Below are 17225 nucleotides of genomic sequence, written 5' to 3' on the forward strand. Positions count from 1 at the left end.
TTGAGCACGAAGAAGTCGAGATAGAAACATCATTTAATAAGACAATTTAATTTATTTATAATTTTTATTTATTTATGATTTATGAAAATAAAATGTGTTTTTATTATAAAATATATGTTTTTCTTATTTATTTTGTTAAATAAATACATATCTTTTTAAAATATTGTCTTTCAAAGCCATTAACGTACAAAAATATTTTTGGCCGCCTAAATATTTCAAATCTACCACTGTGCGTCGTCTATGTCTTCTATGGCGTTTCTTCTTGAATCAATCTTGACCGAAGCATTTGGTATGAATGATGAATTGTTTGTTGTTGATGAATTTTCTGGTGTTGTCTTGAGTTGATTTTTTAATTTGTGAATTTGATTTTCTTTGGCTCTTAAAGTGGATATTTGTGAGTTTAGTTTATCTAATAATTGTTCTTTTTCTTTGTTAATGTTTGATTGGTTGTTAGAGGTAGTAGGAGATTAAATAGATTCCGTATTTTGTGCTGTTAAGGATTTTCCAGAAGACTTTGTGATAGTTGAAGCAGATGATGAAGTTGACTGTAGATTGAATGAATTTGATGATGTGTGTTGGTTGGAGGTAGTGTTTGACTGTGGTTTTGTGCTTTGTCCAGAGGAAGCATTTTTCTGAGCAACATTATTATTCTTTAATACTTGGGAAAAAGAAGTTTTTTTGGTGGTTGGCTTATGAGATAGTTTTAGGGACCGCTTTTAAAATTTCTCCATGCATCACGGTCAGTGCATCTCTGTGTAATTTTTATTTTGTTAACCGAATTGTGGGTGAGGAACGTGGGACACGTGTTGTCATAAGATGTGTGTGTGTGTCAATGTTGCAGTTTACACAAAATTTTCTGCTGCATTCGGTATGTGGAGGAGGTATTCCGCATTCCTTACAAAGTTCAGTGTTTGTACAGTGGTTTTTAGTATGTCCTAGTTTCTGACAGCTTTTGCATTTTAGCGGATTAGGGATATACTCACGAACTGGGACTGTGCGCCAACCTATGTCGATAAAGTTTGGAGGATGTATGAGGTTAAAGGCGAGAACGGCTGCACCAGTGGCAACCAATTGATTTCCTTCCATTTTCATAAACTTTCGTATAGCAATAACATCGAATTCGGCTAAGTCTTTGAGCATTTCCTCTTCGGATATCGTTTTAATTTTGTCACAGAATATCAGACCTTGTGAATGATTTAAAGTAGCATGGGCAACTATTTTCACAGGCACGACATCGATCAATTTAGCACTTAGGAATTTTTTGAAAGCTTTCACATTGTTGGCTTTAATCAGTAGGTCACCGCTACGAAGTTCAGAAATTTCGTAATATTCACGGCAAATGTTTTTAATACCTCTACCAATCTGAAATACATTATAGGAAGCTAATGGTTTCAGTTCGCACGTGGTATTTGTAGAAACAGCTGAGGCAATCACGAATCTCGGAACGTCATCATAATTTGGCCTTTTTGTTGGGAGAGACACAAAATCGGATGCTTCTAAACGTGATCTCTTTTGGGCATGTTGAGTTTTTTTCTTGTCAGGATCAAGTACAGCGTACCTGTTATAATTAGGGGGGTACACCCCTTCATAGTTTTTTTATTTCAAACACTCAATAAATTTAATCTTTAATTTAGAAAGAAAATGCAGATATACAAAATATCGAGTGTAAAAGGAAATAACAGAAAACGTGCTCAAAAGAAAGCAGCTGTTTTAGATCAAACGATGTTTGCTCATCAACTGTTAGATGAGAACTGCATATGCGAAATTATGTCAGTTAATTGAAACTCCAAACTTTTCCTATAGTCCTGCTTGGTAATCCCATTTTTCAATGTTCACAAATACTATGGTAAGTTTTATTCCTACGTCATTAGTAATTGCTCTCCTATATCAGAGGATTTTTTATCATCAATTATTGTCTACTAAAGTTTTGACAACTTGATGGTGGCTCAGAACGCTAAGACGCCGGCAACCTTGACACTCAGTTGTCGGAGACCCAGGTTCGAATCCCAGCCTGGCTCATGCTGAAATTATTTTTTATTTTTGCCTTATTTAGGCGAAGGTCATTTATAGTGATATTTAATTAATTCTCTTTTGAGTTGAGCTTATTAGACCTATTATATACATTGAAAATTTAGGAGTCTACCGAAGTCCCACACACATTGAAAAATTAGGAATCCACCGAAGTCCCACACATTCAGCCATTATACTACGTTTCACGTTTCCGATCATCAAGCTTATTAGAATGTTATTTTAGTGGGTGAACGAAGGCTAAAAAATCGTTATAGGGAGATTATTTTGTGTGAGAATTTCCAGTTGTGCATTAAAAACGCTTCGTTATAGAGAAGTATTCTCTATAGGGAAGTTCGCTATAGAGACGTTAAAATAGGGGAAAATGTGTGGGAAAAAGTTGTGTGTGGGAAAGGGAAGTTCATTATAGAGAAGTTCGACTGTGGTTTTTGCTTACAAAGAAGACAACATACGTAGGTAAAAACATAAAGGTCACGAGGTTATAAATGGTCTTTTGATACATTTTCAGAAAACAAAAAGACATCTAAACGAGAAAATTAATAAAAATCATTAAAAAATGATTTTCGCCCAAACAGGCAAAATTTCAAAAAAAAAAATAAAAACAGGCTGAGCCCGGCTGGGATTTGAACCCGCGTCCTTGAAAACATATAAAAAATGTTGTCACGGCGTGTTAGCGTTCAAAGCCAAACTCATAACTTCAAAGGATGCGCAAAAACGCGTTTGTCATGAAGAAATACAATTCTACGGCCAAATATCCGTGAAATGTATAAAAACACATTTGCATTTAAAAAACCAAAAAGTTCTAGGACAGAGAAGCCATCCCACAGTCGATACGTCTGAAGAGCTACTCAACTAATAGCGAAACCAGGTCACGTAATTTGGTGACTGTGTGGGTTCGAGTCCTTGGCTTTCCTTTTTCACTTGCAATGAATTTTCGATCATCAAGCTTAACTCTAAACGAGAAAATTAATAAAAATCATTAAAAAATGATCTTCGCCCAAACAGGCAAAAAAAAGGAAAAGACCTTTCACCTAGCTAAAATACGATAGTATCTTGATATGAAATTTAAATAGTTTGACTTGCGAAGTCGGAACCCATTTGGGGGTTGATCTGCTGACCTAATACCTTCACCCCTTACAAAATCCTTTGGGAAGGTAACTTTATATGGATGGGGACGCTGACCTGAGAATTCAAACCCCTTTTGGGTTTTTTCTCTACTGACCTAATACCATCACCTCTATTTGGAATTTACCACACTCCATACCAAATTGGTTCGGAACCTGGACTTGGAAGGTACCTTTATATGGGACTTCATAATAAAATGAAAAATTGGCCTGTGAATTCAAAACCCCTGATGATAATCCTATGAAAGCGATCGGATATTTCACGACATCATTTGAACACATGCAACAGAACCAGAGAAATCATTACTTAACAACAGCAACATATACAAACAAGTAAATATCAAATATATGATAGAAATAATTAAAAAAGTTAAATTAAAACTCTGCGAACATACGTTTTTAGAAACACTATTTAGACATGGGATATCATTTAAATAAAGGATACAACTCTTATGCCGTATATAATTTTCATCATATCAATTTGTATGATTTCTTATTTTAGAAACGAAAACGAGAATCAAATGAACGTCAAAATGAGCTTAAACACGAGTTAAAGATGCTGCAAGTTTACGCAGAAGACTTGAAAATTCTCAACACCGAAGAAATGTCGAAAACTAATCGAGAAAAACAAATTAGAGAATTGGAATTAAAATGTGAACAAATAAAGCAGGCAACGAAACGATTGGATCAGCAACACAGAAATTTACTAAATCAGCTTGAGGAGAATATACCAGAGACGCAGGCTTTGAAATCACGTTTGGAATCGTTGGAGAATGTTAGTGAACAAAAATTAAAGGTAGTTATTTTTTAATGTATGTTTCTACGATTTAATAACATTGGACATTACATACAGTTCTTAAAAAACAAATTTCCTGATGTCTATGATGCTGTCAAATGGATAGATGAAAATGCCGACAAATTTGAAGCACAAGTTTACAAACCGGTTATACTTGAGGTATGTAACAAATACAAACATTAGTAAATCATATCTAACTATGTAAGTATCTGTCGGTCCAAAGAAGACCAATTTTTTACCCCTTTATATTTACATTTTTATTTAAGATAATTGAAAAATCTAAAAACTCCAAAAATTATTGAAATATATGACATATGTATTACGAATTGTCGGAGTTCAACTGTGTATACAAGAGGATGACCAAAAATGGGGAAGTAATTCCTATAGCAATGCTATTTTGTCCCAACTGGGATTTGAACATATGACCACAATCCACTTAAAAATCTTTTAAATGAAAGGAATAGTACAATTCAAAAAGCTATAGGTTGTAATAAGATATTTACACGGATTCTACAACTACACAGGAAAACTTGCAATTATATTTTTTTCAAGAGGACTGATTGTTTTTCAATTTCTACTAAGACATAAATATAAAAAGATAGGACATATCATTGTTATAATTCATCAGTGAATGGCTTTTGAATTTAACATAATGTAATTTTACGATATGGTTAAATAACATTATTTTTTTCATTTATTCAACAATTCGTCGGTGTCATGCTTAAGTGCTGCATACGACATTTGCCCGTTTTGAGATAATAGCATTTTAATGTTTTGCATCACTGCGTGGAGATGACTTAAGAAAATTTGTATATTTTTACTTGAGATATTAATAATAGTATATAGAAAATATTTGCAAACATCACCTAATATTGTTTTTGAAAATATCGCGTATTTTATCGCGTTTTCTGCGGGTCGTTTCCACTGCAATGAAAAAACTAGTGCAGCATCTTCGTTTTATCCCAAAAAATAGTGTGTGAAGCTACATCGACGGTCCTTGATTGGTCGCCTTGAGATATATATATATCGACTAGCTGAACCCGGTGCGCTTCGCTACCCCGACCAAGATATAATGGAATGCTATACTTATATTGAAATTATTCTTTAAAATACTTTAATGCATAAATATAGCAGATATGAAGGCTTTCTCTACACATTCAGTGCCGTGTATGGAGCTTATGTTATGGTATTTTTGTTTGGTGCAGGTAGTAAGGCTCCTGCTAAATCCTTTCCTACTATAACTACACCTAAGTGGGAGACATTTGCAAATGTCATATCGTCACCATAAATGTCCCCTTTAAAGAAGAGAATTAAATTAGGAATAACGTTAAGATTGAGAACGTTCTTCCAAGGGCATATATCAAGATCCCAGCAAAATTTGACGGAAGGGGTTCTTTGCGATGACGTGATTTCATGTCATCTTTTGCATTGGTTCAAAGGAAGTCGTGGAAGATCCGATCTTTTCATTAGGATTTGAACCAATGCAAAGGAAGTCGTGAAAGATCCGATCTTTTCATCAGCATTTGTACCCATTCCTTCGATCCAATAGAGATGATGTTTGTGTTTTTATTTACACACCTGTTTATTTTCATTTTGGTATGTTCCAGTACTGCAAAAATCTACTAATTTTTACTATTTTTTCCGATAACATAAAGGAAAAATTGTTATCGTAGTAAAAATAAGTAGATTCTTGCAGTTTCTGGAACAGACCAAAGTTGTTAGAACTGTCGTCGTGATGTTGTCTTACATTTCCTGCATATCAAACAACTAAAACTTCTAAACAATTGGTATTATATGAAGTCCCAACCATCGAGCTAAAAATAGAATCGGACTGCACACATTGCTATTTTAAAAGTTCCCTTGTCTGTTCTAAATCTGACATAGAATGAAATCAATCAAATCTCGCTTCTTGGAATTTGAAAAAAAAGTCCGAAACGAAAAGGAACAAGAATCTGAAAATAAAGAAGAAACTACTTTTGGAAAGAAACAATTAAAAATAAATTAATTAAGCATAAATGGTATTTTCCATAAAAAGTCTCTCCTCCCCGTTCGTTACATTTTGTTCTTAGAGATCCCTAAAGCAAGCCGGGTTGTAGATCCCTACATATTTCCGTCACTAAACAAAAGAGTATAAATTACCAAAATGTTGTTATAAAATAAAAGTAATTTACGAAATAAAAATACTTAAAGGAGTGCATTTGGAGTCCATGTCGAAATCTGAACTGGTGATGGGAAGATAATTGAAAAAACCTTTTGTAAGATGAAAGAATATCAGTTGCGGAGAACGGAGGAAGTAATCTTTTGCGTTGCAGCGGTGGTGATTACATTGAAATTTTGGATGTAAACTTTTGAAAAACTAAACTGATAAATTAATTGTAGTTATTTCATGAATTCGTTTGAATTAATAAAGAGTTTTGTTTTTCATGAAAACCATATTTCAATACAGCATTTCCATTTTCCAAACAATATGAAAATTTCATGCCAAGGGGTTGGTGAAAATGACATGCCAAAGCATTGGTTAAAATGACATGTCAAAGCATGGGTGAAAATGACGTGTCAAAGCATTGGTGAAAATGACATGTCAAATCATTGGTGGAAATGACATGCCAAAGCATTGGTGGAAATGACATGTCAACGCATTGGTTAAAATGACATGCTTAGGATCCAGAAAAGAACGTCATCTTTTGGGGTCCACGCTCATATAAAATTCATCGATGAAGATGCTAAAAAGATGACATGCTAGTTCACTTGCACCCATGATTGAATGTCATCTTTGGCATCGAACATTTTGCTGGGATGTTGTGACACCTTAAATTACTATTAGGGTAACTCCCACTTGCATTGACAATTTTTAATCCAATAATAATGAGGATAAGGACATATCTTAAGTAAATATAGGTAACCGTTTCCCCTTAGCCTTGATTTTCTCCAAATTTTTTTAGTCCAAATTCTGCACGCATTTTACAAATCCCGACTGATTTCAATATAATTAATATATAGTCCCAATTCCTTCACACTTAAAAACTTCATTGAAATTGGACATTCATAGCGTGTTGGTGCATCAGATACCTCAAATCGGCCAAAATTTTATATGGGAGCTACATCCAAGCCTTAGACCACTTTCTTGAATCTCCACTTGATTCTATCCGTAAAAGGAAAAAACCTTCCTCCATTACGAATGATAAATCGAAGAATGAAGCTTCCGCACAATCTATTCCGTCGATTTTAATCAATGATACGCCATCTAAAGGCATATCTTCCCATTTTCCAGCAGAAAATAAAACCTTGTCGACTCCCTCTGGCTCAAAAGCATTCTTTTCACCGCAAGCAACACCAAAATCTCCAAACAATTTAAGCACGCCATCTCCAAATCCATTGAATTTAAGAGTAGTTACACCAAAACGTGCTATTTTCGCTGCTCGATTTGCTGCTGAAACGACTACTGAAGATATAAGTGCTTATATTATGGCCAAACTAAAAGCTAACATTGAAATAAATGTCGTTAAATTTAAATACGCTCAAAGGAGACGCAAGACTTCATTCCAAATTATAGTTCCTGAGGATGTATATGAAACAATTATTAATCCATCATTTTGGCCTGAGAAAGCAATCATAACCGAATACATTTACAAAGATGAACCTAAAACAGACATTGTACGTCTACCAAAAAATCCATCAAAAAACTAGATATTTTACCTTCTACTAACAAATTATCTTTAACTTCTGCTAACAATATAAACATCGCATACCAAAATGTAAGAGGATTAAACACTAAATTATCATCCTTATTTATAGATAGCTTTGATTTTAGTTATGATGTTATTGCATTCACAGAAACATGGCTTCATAACGGTGTATATGATACGGAACTTTTTTGTAATCAATTTCAAATATTCAGACGTGATCGAAAAGATTGTGGTAAAAAAAGAGGTGGCGGTGTTTTAATAGCTGTAGCTTCGAAATTTCCGACAGAAGAGATAGACTTTCCTTTATCATTAGATATTGAAATTATTGCAGTAAAAATCCGCTTGGGAATGTTATCAATGTATATCACGTGCTCGTATATACCGCCTTCTTCAAGTGTTGATCTATATTTGAAGCATACTTCATCTATTATTCATGCTTTTCAATCAGCCAAACCGAATGATGTTCTTGTAACTCTTGGAGATTTTAATTTGCCTGAAATAAAGTGGTCTCAAAGTTCTGATAGTAATGAACTTCTTCCACATACAACTTGCGAACGTATAAACCAAAGCATTAACCCTTTACTCAGCATTGGTCTATCACAAATTAATAATGTTTACAATAACTACGCCAAATTGCTTGATCTAGTATTTGTGAGCCATCCCTGCGATATCTTACTCTTCCCATGTAATCCTCTTGTCTGCCCCGAAGATAAATATCATCCCACATTAACTTTACAATCTTCCTTGCCGTTTCACTGTAATAAATCCACATCCGTTAATACAAAAAATAATAACTACTGCTTCTCCCGTACAGATTACAATAAGCTAAATTCATATCTGAGCTCTGTTGACTGGACTTCACTACAATCATTAAAATCCTTAAACGAAATGTTAAAAAAGTTTTATTCTATCTTAGAAAGTGGTTTATCACAAGCTGTTCCCAAAAGAAAAATAGTAATGAATACTGGACCCCCATGGAATTCTGCTTCATTGTCAAAAGCAAAAAACAAAAAGAACAAACTATATAAAAAGTTCAAAAGAAGTGGTAATCTTTCAGATTTTGCAAATTACTCCATTGCAAGATCAAAATACACTACCTTAAACAGACAGCTATATAATATGTATATAAATAAAATAAAAAATCAATTGGTATCTAATCCCAAATCATTTTATAGTTTCATTAACGACAAGCGTCGGTCTAAAGTGTTCCCCAAGATTGTAAAATATGGTTCGGTTTCTGTCGATGATGATATTGGTATCTCAAACGCATTTGCATCATTTTTTAAATCAACTTATTCTGATAAGTCGCATATTTATGATTTCCAATACCCATATACAATAGCTGAGTCTTCTTCAATAAGCCTTCCTTTATTAAACGTCACAACAATTCTAAAAAACATGAAAAGTTTGAAAAATAATACTACCCCTGGACCGGATGGAGTCCCTGCATGTATTCTAAAATACTGTGCAGATAATCTTGCTTTTCCATTATACATACTATTTAACAAATCTATGTCAACAGGACACTTCCCTCCAATGTGGAAGGAATCTTTTATTGTCCCATTATTCAAATCAGGAAATAGATCAGAAGTATCTAATTACAGAGGCATTGCCAAGTTGAATGCGATTCCAAAATTGTTTGAAAAAATAGTAACAGATTCACTATCTTTTCAGGTTTCATCTATTTTGTCAAATTATCAGCACGGTTTCCGAAAGAATCGATCCACTGTCACAAACCTTTTGGAACTTACTACCACTGTAAACGATTCAGATGTCGCTATCAGACAGATTGCATATATACTGACTTTAGTAAGGCATTCGATAAAGTTAACCACAATTTATTACTCCAAAAGATACATCTCATGGGATTTTCCAATATGTTTGTGAAGTGGATAAAGTCTTACCTATCAGGGAGAGTTCAAATGGTTAAATTTGGAAATGCTATTTCCCACAAAATTTCTGTACAATCCGGAGTTCCGCAGGGAAGCCATCTTGGGCCTGTCTTATTCACGTTATTCATAAACGATTTACCAAGTGTTATAAATCATTCAAATATTTTAATGTATGCAGATGATGTCAAAATTTATTATTCGTTTAATAATTCTACAAACCACATTTTCCTACAATCTGACTTAAACAGATTTTATGAATGGTGTGAAACTAATTTATTAGAATTAAACTTACTGAAATGCAAACATATGTCATACTATAGGCTAAAGAAGATAAACACAACTTATTACCTACATGATCGTAAAGTTCAATACGTAGAGTCTTTTAACGATTTGGGAATACATCTAGATCACCGATTGGATTTTAGAGAGCATATCTCTTTAATTACTAACAAAGCTTATAAAACGTTGGGATTTATTAAGCGATATAGCAAGGAATTCGCCGACCCTTTAGTAACAAAGCAATTATATATATCGTTTGTACGTTGTACTTTAGAGTATGGATCGATTATATGGGACCCACCCTATACGATTCATTCAAATGCAATTGAATCAGTACAGAAACAATTCCTTCTATTTTGCCTCAAAGGTCAAGGTTGGAATCCACAATCTCTACCTTCCTACGAAGATAGACTGAGCATAATTAAATTACCTACACTAAAGAGTCGCCGTGTTATGCTGAATGTAAAATTCATTTTAAATATTCTACAAGGAAAAATAATTTCGGATTTTATCTTAAACAAAATCTTTATAAATGTCCCTTTCAGACCATCACGAAGCTACCAGCTATTGCAAATAAATTATTTTAGATCAAACTATGCAAATAATGACCCGCTACGTCGAATTTTTGTTGATTTTAATAAATTATACGATCTTTTCGATATTTCAGATAATCGCAATACTGTAAAACGAAAAATTATATTACATTTAAATACCTAATGAAACATATATTTATTGTAAATATTTAGTTGTAACTTAGTCTGTAAGGATTATATAATCTATAGACTTAATAAAAAAAAAAAAAAAAAAAAAAAAAAAAGTCTGGACCGATTTCGATATATTTGGCACATTTATTTGTAGGAAAAATTCCGTAACAAATTTCAAAATTTATTGCAATCGGGCATATATTGCATGTTTGGTGTGTCAAACGAACGACTTTTTGCCGTAATGTCGAAATGAAAGAAGTAATTGCTTTTTTACACCGCTATGTGGTATTTTCGATATTTGTAAAATATACAAAAAATGTATGACCTTAGTTCACATATTTTTAATCTGCATAAAATGTCAATTCGATGTCCCTCAGTCTGCCCGTCTGTAGAGAAGTAGACAAAGCTCTCAACATTTTTGATGGAGTTTTTAATGAAAATTATACAGCTACTAAGACTTTGGACGGGTCTGCAAGAGAAACCGAAGGCTTTCGATAATTGAATAAAAAATGTATTTAAATAATTTTAGCAATTAGTTAAGTTAATTATAGTAACACGAAATTGTAATTGTATAATCGGGAACATCCGAATACAAATTGTTGTCGTTGTTTTAAAATAGACTCCATAGAACAATACCATATTTTCGGTATTTTGAAGGTTCGGAAATTAGATGTATACCACTATGTTGTAGAAAATTGTTGGTATAGACCAATAGTGTCCGTAAAACAATACCTACATATTTTCGATATTTTGTTGGTGTTAAGCACATTCCCAGCAAAATTTTATGGAAGTGGTTCCATGAGATGCCATGATTTCACTGGATCTTTTGCATTGGTTCAAATGAAGTCGTGAAAGATCCGACCTTTTCATTAGCATTTAAACCCATGCAAAGAAGTCGTGAAAGATCCGATCTTTTCATCAGCATTTGAATCATTTGTACAGATCACTACAAAAAAAAAAAAAAAAAAACAAGTCGATTTGTACATCCCTACATGTAGCGACATCAAAACAAAAGTGTATACATTTCCAAAAATTTTGTTATAAAATTACAAATTAAATTTAGACTGCCACAGCTGGGACAGCCAAAAGTCAAGTTTCTCCCTTAAATTTACAACCTGTCGCTTGCCAAACACATCGTTCCCGAAGTCTGGAAAATAGGCCAGCTACTGAAGCCCGAAAAGGATGCCAGCAAAGGTGAATCTTACAGGCCGATTTTGTCGCCCGTAGCAAGGACCATTGTGGCTTTAGTTCTTCCACCATCAGAAATAACTTTCCAGTTGCCGATCAATAGCATAGGATCCATAAGCAGCACAACAACTGCGCTGAAGGCCATCTCCATATTAGCCGAAGACTCACTCAGAGCAAGCTGTGCGATAGAACAGTGATAGTGACACTTCATTTAGCAAAGCCCTTTGATATTGTCAAGCACCCTCGTTGTTTGATGTCATCGAGCACCGTCCAAGTTTGAAACGTTGGATAATAAATTTTAAGTGTGGATGACAGTAGTACGTAAAAATTAGGATCAAGAAGTCCAAGACCCGTAGAGTGAAGAAAACCTCTTCTGAATTCCAAACGCTGTAGACGGCATTGAGATCGTAACGTATGCGAATGATTGTACTATCTTGGCGTCAGGTGCCTTCCCTGACGACATTTGTGAAAGATTGAGCTCCTTTTTGTCTGATCTTACCATTTTTTCCACGCGAGGAATATGCAAATACCAGCCAATAAATCTACGGCATCTTTGTTCACTACCTGGGCGGCCGAGTTGGGAACAATAGAGTTGAATGTCATGGTCGATGATAGCAGAATTCAGACCACAGCACGATGGGGCCAATAGCAGGTTTTCGAGGCAAAAAGTCAATTTTTGAAGTGAACAATTTGAAAAAAATAATAACGGATTTCGATTGCCAACACTCTGAATCACTAAAAATAAAAAAATAAATCAATCTGGTAACATCACATAGCGACATAGTGATCTGGCAATGGTGACATATTTTCTTATGCATAATTTTCCAACATTCATTATAAATAAGTAGTGAAAGCATTTTAGGCGCCAAAAAGAACATTTCAACATTTTTATATTTTTTAAACATGGAAAGCTTTTCAATGGGTATGTAAAATAAGATAGTGTTAACAAATAATAAAAATGTTATGTGTGGTAAATGTTTTTTTGAGTTAAGACGTTATATCTTTTTTGGAGTATTTTGCTTTGTTATCCATGTGTTCTCTGGAGTACAACTTTTGAGATCTCGGTAGATCTAGGATATTATATATATGTGGTGAAAGGTACTAATGTGTACTATCATTTTGTGAAAAAATTAGCTGCGCCTATCTGCGCCTTTTCATAAAAATCTGATTTCAGATGTCGTAATACTTAAAAATATGGACATTTTTATGATTTGGTTGGCGAATAATCGGAAACCCATTAATGTTACCAATTGGATTTCGGAAAAATTTAATAGACGTATATAATAATAATAATATATAATTTCAAAGATATCGCAAACTTTGGCTTTTGTGGCGGAATCTTAGCCGATTTTTATTAAAATTTGGAACCTTTTTTTATTAACTTATAGCAAACCACAGACAAAACCATGAAATTTGAACATATGTATATAGGTGAGCTATTTCTATATCTAAACCGATTTCAATATAACTTGAAAAACTTATTTGTAGTTCGAATTCCGTAACATTTTCCAAATTTTATTGTAATTTGATGGAATTTGCATGCTTGGTCAATCATTTTCCTGAAATCGGGCGAACATATATATGGGAGCTATATCCAATTCTGAACCGATTTCAATATGATTTGCCAAAAATGTTTCTAGACCAAAATCCGTCACACATTTCAAATTTCATCAAGATTGGACATACATAGCGGGATTGGTGCACCAAATACCTAAAATCGGGCGAAAATATATATGGGAGCAATATCAAAATCTGAACCGATTTCAATATAACTTGGCAAACTTATTTGTAGTCCTAATTCCGTGGTATTTTCCAAATCGCATAAAAATTGGGCAGAATTTGCGTGTTTGGTCCATCAATTGCTTGAAATCGGGCGAACATATATACGGCAGCTATATGTATATATGAACCGATATGAACCAAATTTGGCGTACTAATTTCTAAGCCCATTATAAACATCTGTACAAAATTTGGAAGGTCTAGCTTGCCCCAGTGATTTGTTGCCTCGAAAACCTGTCATTGGCCCCATCGTGCACAGGCCCAGGCAGCCAGGTTGTCTTCATAATCTAGAAAGAGAAGTCTAACGTTACAAGAGAGAACCTCTAGATCAACAAGCCTTTCAACCAGGTTTAAGTAGCATTCACACGAATGCAGTCGCAGATGCAGTAAACAGTTATCGTGTGAATGCGGTCCTTGGAGAACATCCACCATCTATCGCAGCTGAGAAGCGCCAGCTGTCAGGACAAACCAGAGTAGTTTTGGGTCAATACGCTCGGGATGGTGCAGCCGTCAAAATTCCTATAGGGCAATTACTGATGACACCGTGGAAAACATCTGCCCAGCATACAGCACAGGCCCCCACGACACACTGCTCCTTTTCAATTGCCCTACCAAACCATATAAATAGCGAAATAGCCACATTCTTACGACTGATAGACCAAGAGTCAGATTAAGCAGAAAAATGAGAATACAAACATATTAACTACTGTTACAACAACGAGAACAAACTGCAAATATAGATGTAAACTTTATGATGATAAATAAATTATAGTTATTTCATTAATTCCTTTGAATTAATAAAATAAAAAAATTAAAATCATTTTTCAATACAGCATTTTCCGAACAAGACGTGAAAATTACATGCCAAAGGGTTGGTGAAAATGACATGCCAAAGATTAGTGAAAATGCTATTCTTGGGAATTGGTTAAGATGGCATGCCAAAGAATTGGTATAGATGCCATTCCAAAGAATTGTTGAAGATGCCATTCCATCGAGTTAGTAAAGATGACATGCTTAGGATCTGAAAATGAATTGCATCTTTTTGGGGTCACGCTCTTGTAAAAAGAACGAGTGAAGATGCTGAAAAAATGACATTCCATTTCACTTGCACCCATTCTTGAATAGCAACTTTTTGCATCGAACATTTTGCTGGGTTGTACAATAAAAGCGTGTGCACTTTTTATCTTGGTCTTCGGTCGAGGTACAAACATTTCCTGCCGAAAATGTTCGGCGAAGCCCCACGTTTCGGCATAGCACCCATAGAACGAGACCGCCCGAAAGCGGTATTTTTGGAGTCGAGCATCAATCACTGCGCTGTGCCCAGCAAAATGTTCGATGCCAAAAATGCTATTCAAGAATGGGTGCAAGTGAAATGGAATGTCATTTTTTCAGCATCTTCACTCATTCTTTTTACAAGAGCGTGACCCCCAAAAGATGCAATTCATTTTCAGATCCTAAGCATGTCATCTTTACTAACTCGATGGAATGGCATCTTCAACAATTCTTTGGCATGGCATCTTAACCAATGCCCAAGAATAGCATTTTCACTAATCTTTGGCATGTCATTTTCACCAACCCTTTGGCATGTAATTTTCACGTCTTGTTCGGAAAATGGAAAATGCTGTATTGAAAAATGATTTTCATTTTTTTTATTTAATTAATTCAAAGGAATTAATGATATAACTATAATTTATTTATCATCATAAAGTTTACATCTATAATTGCATATAGTTAATATGTTTGTTTTCTCATTTTTCTGCTTAATCTGACTCTGGGTCTATCAGTCGTAAGAATGTGGCTATTTCGCTATTTGTATGGTTTGTAACCACAAATCTGCAAACTTAAGTTTCTTAGCAGGATTGGTAGGACAATTGAAAAGGAGCAGTGTGTCGTGTCATCAGTACTTGCCCTATAGGAATTTTGACGGCTGCACCATCCCGAGCGTATTGACGCAAAACTACTCTGGTTTGTCCTGACAGCTGGCGCTTCTCAGCTGAGATAGATGGTGGATGTTCTCCAAGGACCGCATTCACACGATAACTGTTTACTGCATCTGTGACTGCATTCGTGTGAATGCTACTTAAACCTGGTTGAAAGGCTTGTTGATCTAGAGGTTCTCTCTTGTAACGTTAGACTTCTCTTTCTAGATTATGAGCACGGCTTGCTCTGAGTGAGTCCTCTGCTAATACGGAGATGGCCTTCAGCGCAGTTGTTGTGCTGCTTACGAATCCTGGAAAGTTATTTCTGATGCTGGAAGAACTATAGCCACAAGGGTCCTTGCTACGGGCGACAAAAGCGAAATCGGTTTGTAAGATTCACCTTTGCTGGCATCCTTTTCGGGCTTCAGTAGCTGGCCTATTTTCCAGACTTCGGGAACGATGTGTTTGGCAAGCAACAGGTTGTAAATTTAAGTGAGAAACTTGACTTCCGGCCGTCCCAGCTGTTGCAGTCTAAACAACGCCGCTGCACACAACAGAGTTTACTTCCTCCGCAACAGGTTTTGATTCATCTTACAAATGGATTTTACTTCCCATCAGTGCAGTGCATATTTCGACATTGACTCCAACTGCAGATTACTATTTCGTGAATTTTATTTTACAACGTTTTGGAAATGTTTGTTGTTTTGTAGGGATCTACAAATCGACTTGTTGAGCAGGGTTCTCTAGATCAGGCAAGGAAACTTTTATAATTGGCCTGTTCCTTTACTTTAAAAATGGTAATTATTGCAAACATGGTAAAAGTGGTGAACTGTTCTCATATAAATTGTATGCTTTTAAAAGTAAGGAAACACTTTGCGGGTAAAAAATTGGTAACCTCAGGCACGTAAAGGAACATTGCTTTAAACGTACATATTTAGATAAATAAAAGAATATATACATGTGTAAAAATAAAAACTCAAAATTCATCTCTATTGGATCTATGGAATTGGTTCAAATGCTGATGAAACGATCGGATCTTTCACGACTTCCTTCGAATGGGTTCAAATGCTTATGAAAAGATCGGATCTTTCACGACTTCATTTGAACCAATGCAAAAGATCCAGTGAAATCATGGCATCTCATGGAACCACTTCCATAAAATTTTGCTGGGAATGTATTTGCTTTCCCAAATAATAAAAAAAAACAAAAAATTTAAACTTGAATATAAACATTTTAAGACAATAGCGAAACAAAACAGTTGTAAATTGGTCGAATTTTTGATCCACGTACGAACGTAGAAGTCGCGGCATTGAAATATAGAACATGTAGCAACGACATAACAAGCTTTTGTCGTTACTTAAGGTAGGGTCACGTTAGGCAAATATTTGCTCAAAAGTGAAAAATATTTGTTTGCCACAATCTGACCAATCTGGCAAACAAGAAAACAGCTGATTTTGAGAAAACAAAACTATTTGGAAGCAAACAAAAATTTAACCAAATTGCCCAGCAAAATGTTCGATGCCAAAGATGACATTCAATCATGGGTGCAAGTGATCTAGCATGTCATCTTTTTAGCATCTTCATCGATGAATTTTATATGAGCGTGGACCCCAAAAGATGACGTTCTTTTCTGGATCCTAAGCATGTCATTTTAACCAATGCGTTGACATGTCATTTCCACCAATGCTTTGGCATGTCATTTCCACCAATGATTTGACATGTCATTTTCACCAATGCTTTGACACGTAATTTCCACCCATGCTTTGACATGTCATTTTAACCAATGCTTTGGCGTGTCATTTTCACCAACCCCTTGGCATCAAATTTACA

General features: G+C 34.8%; 1 protein-coding gene across 4 annotated transcripts in view; it reads left to right on the top strand.

Moving 5' to 3' along the window:
- SMC5 (structural maintenance of chromosomes 5) overlaps positions 1-17225 on the top strand; it is a 246856-nt gene that overhangs the window by 90017 nt on the left and 139614 nt on the right. For all 4 annotated transcript variants that reach the window (XM_073984809.1, XM_073984807.1, XM_073984808.1 and 1 more), the window contains 2 exons: positions 3655-3948; positions 4006-4107. In XM_073984809.1, coding sequence (XP_073840910.1) covers positions 3655-3948; positions 4006-4107 — 396 coding nt within the window. The remainder of the gene's footprint in view (positions 1-3654; positions 3949-4005; positions 4108-17225) is intronic.

The sequence above is a fragment of the Musca autumnalis genome, unplaced genomic scaffold (assembly GCF_047663935.1).
Source record: "Musca autumnalis isolate F117 unplaced genomic scaffold, ASM4766393v1 scaffold_4, whole genome shotgun sequence".
NCBI classification, from domain to species: domain Eukaryota; kingdom Metazoa; phylum Arthropoda; class Insecta; order Diptera; family Muscidae; genus Musca; species Musca autumnalis.